This window comes from Cryptomeria japonica, chromosome 4 (assembly GCF_030272615.1).
Source record: "Cryptomeria japonica chromosome 4, Sugi_1.0, whole genome shotgun sequence".
NCBI lineage: Eukaryota > Viridiplantae > Streptophyta > Pinopsida > Cupressales > Cupressaceae > Cryptomeria > Cryptomeria japonica.
In genome coordinates this window covers 294,701,312-294,708,538 of record NC_081408.1, presented here as the reverse complement: position 1 = coordinate 294,708,538, position 7,227 = coordinate 294,701,312, and the positions used below count along the sequence as shown (strand labels likewise).

At 34.1% G+C, this 7,227-nt stretch overlaps 1 protein-coding gene across 1 annotated transcript; it reads left to right on the top strand.

Annotated features, from left to right (window-relative positions):
- The first annotated feature begins 2,571 nt into the window (after nt 1-2,571).
- Nucleotides 2,572-5,408, top strand: LOC131029182 (uncharacterized). Its single transcript, XM_059219116.1, has 3 exons — nt 2,572-4,545; nt 4,727-4,790; nt 5,068-5,408. The coding sequence occupies exons 1-3, from the start codon at nt 2,572-2,574 to the stop codon at nt 5,406-5,408; spliced, it is 2,379 nt and encodes a 792-aa protein (XP_059075099.1).
- The last annotated feature ends 1,819 nt before the right edge of the window (nt 5,409-7,227 follow it).

The following is a 7,227-nucleotide window of genomic DNA, read 5'->3' as shown; positions in this document are numbered from 1 at the left end:
CATCCAATCTTTTGAAGGTTTATCTTGTGCTCAACCATTTGTTGATCAACACGAAATTGAGGTATTGTCTGAGCAAGAGTGATTGGGCGTCTTTCAATTACCAGGGGGATTCTTTTGTATAGAAATGAGAGGGAAGAACGTTATTCAGCTATATTTTGATCTATTGGAGTTGAACTATATTTGATCAAGGGACTGGCACATATTCCTGAAAACTTATACAGGATATTTGTTGGAAGTTAAATTAATCCTCCTTCAACTTGCAAACTCTAAGATGCTTTACAAATGCTAATGAAACTCTCCTTTCTTTCTTTAGTTGTGTTTCCTCAAGATGATGAAATAAATCTTTAAAATCGGCTTAAACTGTGGATTGGCAAAATTTAATTCTCAATCAAGCATGACTTTAATTGATCATATTAATTTTTGGATAACACGTGATGAAATTATTATTGCAATATAGTTTGACTAAAGTGTCTATGTATGACTGGGTAGCAAGGACTATGTGCTGCACTTTTCGCAATCTTTGTATTTCATCTTTAATCATTCTCTAGGATTTAAAACAAATCTTCTTCTAACTGGGTAGCAAGGTCTATCTGCTACAATTTTCCTAATCTTATGTATTTCACCGTTAATCATTATATAGGATTTAAAGCTTCTTTTTTCTAAATCTCATTTGGCATATGTGAAGGCGAAAACCAGATTGTTCACTAAATAGATAAAAATAATATAAATATAAAATTGTTTATTGTGTTTTATTTTTTCCCATCTTTTAAATTAGATTTCTGAAAGAAAAAAGTTACAGATCTTTTGCTAATAAATGTATGAGTCAATTTTATCTCTACCACGCCTTTCGAAAATGTTCTCGAATCTCTACAAGTGTGTCAATTTTATCTCTACCACTGCTTTGGTTTAACTCTTCACAAACGACACCGTGTAATCATAAAAAGATTGAAAATAATTTCTGAGAAATCAGCGAATCATAAACAGGCTGAAAGCAATTGAGTCTGTCTGTAACCGTAACTAGCACGTCATATGGGACACTGTTGCTTTCTTTTTGTTGAGTGCATAATGCATGCATAATGATACACATGCTTGCATGCCAATGCTTTTACTTCCACACCTCTTTCAATTGAATCAAGGCAAATTGCACCCCTGACACCCTGGCACTCTGTCAGAAACACATATCAGTTATCACACAGAACTGAATCAAGATGATTCTACCATTGGAGATAGGTATTTATAAAAAACTTAAAAAAAGAAAAAAGAGTTTGATTTTGGAATTTAAATTGATTTACAAGGGAAAGGGAAAATGGAATATAAATGTTACTTATATATTTTATGATCATAAACCGCTAACTCTAATATTGAATAGAAATGTTACTTATATATTTTATGATAGTAGACCTAATTGAACTCTAACTCTAATATATTTTATTTAATGGAATACAAATGTTACTTATATATTTTATGATCATAAAATATATTCCATTTCTTTTAACCTTAACTATAACCCTAAAATTATGCCCTAACTATAGCTTGAATTGTCATATAACCATAATTTAACACTAATTATAGAAAGGAAATAAAAATGTTACTTATATATCTATAAACAATTTAGAAAGTTTATATTTAAACTTGATTTATGTATAAATTTTATTGGTATTATTTTCTATTCCATTATATTCTAACTCTAATATTAAGGTTATAGTTGGTTATAGTTAGGTTTCAATTATGGTTATAGTTAGGTTTCAATTATGGTTATAGTTAGGTTTCAATTATGATCATATTCCATTTCTTTTAACCTTAACTATAACCCTAAAATTATGCCCTAACTATAACTTGAATCGTCATATAACTATAATTAAGAACTAACATGAAGTTAATTTTTTGTTTTGGATTTGAATAATGATGTATTTATAATATAATTAAGATTTTAACTTTAACAAAAATAATGCATGAACATAGTGAGATTTTGGCAACCAAAAATAAATGTATTTAATGTAATCAACTCCAAGAATATATTGTTTCAAATCTTGCATTGTACAAACATTTTGTATTTTTTGACTACAATAATTTTAGATACAAATTCTCTAAACGGGCCAACAAGTCCATCCAGTCCATTATTTTTGTATAGTTGTAGTCTTTTTCAATTAGGTTCGGTTTTACTTGACTTATGCTCTCTATGGTTGTCACCTCTTAGAATATTCTAAAGTGCCAACAAAAACAAATGTAATTAGGGTGTTTATCCGTATACCGTGGATGTGATGAGATTCAAAATATAGATTTTAGCTTAAGAAATAGAACCGTTTGAGCATGGAGATAGGAACCCTTTAACATCAATAGGGTTTCAATAGGGTTAGTGTTAGATATATAGAGCTATATATACGCTTAGATGAGGTTATAATAATTTTTAAAACAATAATTTTTTTAGTCAATGATATAGAGAACATGATTTATAAAATAATTGTTTTTGTAGCTATGAATCCAACAAATGTAAACTTTGATACGAAAGAGGAAAGAAGGCAATATCGAAGAGCATATCAAAGGGAATATCGAAGATGACAGCGAGAACAAATGACAGATGCTCAAAGAGAGGATGAGAGAAGAAGACACAATGAAACTCAAAGACAAAGATATGCAAGACGAAGGTTAGAAACGATAGTACGAGAATCAGAATCTGCAGAAGGAGAACAAGGCAATATGAACAGAAATATTCGTCGAAGAACATCTGAGGAAGTCTCTCATTCTGAAACAGGAGGAAGGAATCAAATTGATTTTGAATCAAGTGGGAGGTATAATCAACCGATAACAACATATATGGAATTGAATCTTCTAAATGAAAATTCAAGGACAGTGGAACATGTGCCTGAAACAGTTTATCATGCAAGTCAAATTAATGAACATTTAACCGCACAAGCCAATGCAGAAAATATACAAAACATGAATTGTGTTCTTCACAATGATTTCAGAAGATTCCTGCAGTTTCGAAATCAATTAGATAGCTTTAGAGTGTCGAACATGTGCTACATTTGTCAAGAATGTTATCTAGGAATGAAAGTATCACACAGCTTGGAAGGTCCAATATGTAACAGATGTCGACAAGAAAGAGGGAATCATAGATTCTCGCCTTCAAATAATATGGACCCTGGACCACAACCAGAAGAGCTTACAAATTTGACTCAAGTAGAAGAAATGTTGATTGCACGTGTCAGCCCCATACTACAAGTTACACATGCAACAGGTAGTCAATATAAATATAAAGGGCACACGATAAGTTTCCCCCAAAATGTAGAGCATGTGTCGAAAAAATTGCCACATTTGATAGAAAACTTACCAATCATCATTGTTCGAAGGAGGGATCAACATGGAACAAACTATAACTTTACAGTTAATAGGGATCGTGTGTACAGGGCACTCAAATACAAAATAGAGCATGACAGATTTTACTCTAATGTTACAATTGATGAAAATGCTCTCAATCGTCTATCAACAGATTCTGATGAGAATATTTTTAATAAATTGAAGACCGTGCATATGGAATTTGATTCAAATGCAAATGAGATCATATTTGTGGGTCCAATCATGGAGACAGATGATAGTAATATAATAGAGCACACAACATCAATGGCTTCAAGACCACCTAATGCCCAGAGAGAAATGGAATTAATCCATGCATGGATTAATAACCCTAATTCAAATCCTACTACACTGATAGATTGGCCGAGCATTGGTGCATCTCCAATAAATGAATACATCACATCAGGATTACTTGATATGGCATTGTTTCCAGATGGCCGATGTGATTGGTTAGAACCAAGAATGAGGCGTGTCCACCTCCATGAGTTTTTGAAGCATTTGTTACACTATAGAGATCATCGTTTTGGTCAGCATCCAAGATTCAGATATTTTATGATGAACATGATAATGAGACACCGTGCACAACATTCATCTTCAGTATTTGTAAAAAGAAGCTTCAGAGACATGCCAATAACCATCAACGAGTTGCGTCAACATATGGAAAACATGCCTCGCTCAAATTTAGCTGATAAATTAATGCGATTTGGAACATCGTTAAGAGGTACAAGGTCATATTGGGCTAAATGTCGCACAGAATTGACAAATATGCTTCATCAGATTGGTTCTCCTACAATATTTTTCACATTAAGTGCAACAAATATGTATTGGCCTGATTTGCATGCATTGATGCCAGGAACGATGCCAACTACTCCACGAGAAGCACAAAATTGGCGAAGACAAAATGTTATTAACTACCCTCATATAGTGGCACATTACATGCATTTAAGGAATTCTATATTCAGAAAAGAAATTTTAGAAAAATGGGTGAATGTCAAAGACTACTGGTCTAGATATGAGTGGCAGCATAGGGGGTCCCCACATGTGCATGGGTTCATATGGATAAATGGAGCGCCCAATATGGACACCATTGACTGGTCAAATGAAGAGGAACGAAAGAGTGTTGAACGCTTTTTTCATTCAATTGTTCATGCATGGAATCCTAGACAAGATCCACATCAACGAAATATACAGGCATGTTTATAATGTGTTGTACATATGTATCTAAATATTATATGTTCGAAACTACTCAATTTTCCCGTTTTTCAATTGTAGCCATTCATAAATTTTCAACAACATCCATGTCTCAAAAACACGAGACAACTTGCGGAGGTGGATATTAACCAAGACTATGAGGAAATATTGAACTGTGTAGAACGATACACTGTCTGCAAGGAAGGTGCTTGTCTACGAAAGAAAGGAGGAACGATGGTTTGCAGGTGATCATTTTAATGTGAAATGTTTTTAACACTAAAATCATTTTTTTGTATAAAAATATGTAAACTAATTATATATCTTATTCATGTTAAATATAGGTATAATGCTCCCTAGCCATTAAATCTAAGAGGATCCAAATTATATGAAGACATAGAAACGGGTGAAAGAAAATTTGAACCACCTAGGAATGATGACAGGGTGAATACACATAATCGTCACATATTGTAGTTATGGAGAGAAAACATAGATTGGCTTGACCTGTTCTTTCAAAACATGCAGTGATCAAATATATTACAAAGTATGCTACAAAAGCAGAGAAAGGCTCAGAAACATACCATCAAATGTTGATGTGTCTCTCCAACATGGAAGATCCTGATGATTTAGCTGCCCGAGCATATAGAAGGCTTCTAACTAAGACGATGATAGAAAGGGACATCGGAGCACAAGAAACATGTCACATGCTATTAGAACTTCCATTGGTAGAAAGCAGTAGAAAGTTTGTTAACCTAAATGTCTCACGTGAAGTGTTCAAGCTGGTGACTATAACCGATGAAGAAAGCAATGAAGAACAGACAAAGTCTTTCATAGCCGGATACAGAACAAGGCCATTGTGTATGTAAGGTGTATCCTTGATTGATGCAGCTAGATCATGGATATACAATCCTAAAAGAAGAAGAGAGAACAAATGGGAGCCAAGACAAAGAGCAGCAATTGTCAGAGTCTTTCCTAGGTTTGTTTACATTTCTGAACATGGATCGAGCAAATGGATTGACTTTTGTTTATCAGAGTTGATGCTATACAAACCATTCCGTGATATAGAAAGAGATATCGGTAATGATGATGGGGCTATAATTGCAAAGTGGGAGTCATTCACTTATAATCCCTGGCATGTGGAACGAATAACAATTGAAGAAAATATTGAAAGTACAATTGATTCTGAAATTGATAATGATGAAACTATCCATGGAAATACCACAGAGCATGAATGGGAAATTATATCTAGATTGCATCGAGGACAGAATATACAATTTTCAGAAATAGATATGTTGGGTAGAAGAGACATTGATAGGCATACAGATTGGTCTGTCGATTACCAAGGTGAAGAGTACACGACGGGGGCAACCAATTTCATAATTAGCATGAAAAATAATGGCTGCCTAATATATGATGATATACCCCAATGTATCAATTACACAGCCCTTAGTAATAAACAACAAAAAGCACTTGACATAATTATGGCACACTGCCAAAGGAATGAAATTGGAGTGTCGTTATTCATGATAATTCAAGGGACAACAGCGACAGGAAAGTCGTATCTAATTGGTGCCATTAGTCAGGCTTTTGAGAATGCAGCAATGTCATCCCCTTCTCCCCTTCTGTTACTTGCACCAACAGGGGTGGCCACATTCAATATAGGAGCCTCTACGGTACATTCAAAGTTGAGAATTCCGATACGAGATTTTTCTCAACTAGAAGGAACAAGACTCTCAAGCTTTCAGGAGGAGATGGCACATGTCAAATACATTTTGAATGATGAAATGAGTTTCATTGGACAAAACATGCTGGAAAATATAGATTCACGGCTCCGACAAGCATTCCCACAAAATGCACAAATAAGTTTTGGAGGTATTCTTTTTAATTGTTAGAATCCATGACAAAAAAATGGTTTCAACTATATGAATCATTTATAATAAATTATAAGATTATTACTATAAGTTTATTAAATTAATTGTTGCTAATTGTTTTTCAGGTATATCTATTATTTTGGTAGGAGATTTGGGTCAATTGCCTCCAGTCAATGATAGACGAGCATATGATAGCAACAGACGAGCAAAGTTACTATGGGGGGAATTCAAGAGTGTAGTAACTTTAAATAAGATATTTAGACAAGATGGTGAAAATTTCGAACAATAGAGATTTCGTCAGATGCTGACGAATCTACGAGATGCAAACCCACAAATAGAAGATTGGAAGTTGTTGATGACAAGGATCCCTCCAAACATGGATGCTGCAAACAATCTCGACTTCGATAATACGGTCCATTTGTTCTCTACAAATGACAATGTTCATAACCATAATAAGAAAATGTTACATTTGTTGAAGCAGCCTGTTGCACGTAGTGTTGCTACGAAAGCGGGGAGTGTTAATATAGTAGAAGATTGTTCAAGTGATGAACTTGAACTAGAATTATTGATCAGTAAGAATTCAAGGGTCATGCTCACTTCAAATCTTTGGATTCAAGCTGGTCTTGTAAATGGAGCACTAGGATATATTCGAAAGATTGTCTACAAACCTGGAAGTGCTCCACCCGAACCACCGTCTTATGTGATGGTTGAGTTTGATAACTATTCTAGATTGCCTTTTGAAGATCATCATCCGAGTACAGTTCCAGTAACACCTATTCAGAAAGGCAGAACGCTTCAACTACCATTGAGATTG

Bases quoted from the DNA above. Each gene is read 5' to 3' on its own strand.
- LOC131029182 (XM_059219116.1), top strand. From the start codon at position 2,572: ATGACAGATGCTCAAAGAGAGGATGAGAGAAGAAGACACAATGAAACT. The intron at 4,546-4,726 runs GCATGTTTATAA...TGAACTGTGTAG, and splicing joins CACATCAACGAAATATACAG to AACGATACACTGTCTGCAAG. The intron at 4,791-5,067 runs GTGATCATTTTA...CAAAACATGCAG, and splicing joins GGAGGAACGATGGTTTGCAG to TGATCAAATATATTACAAAG.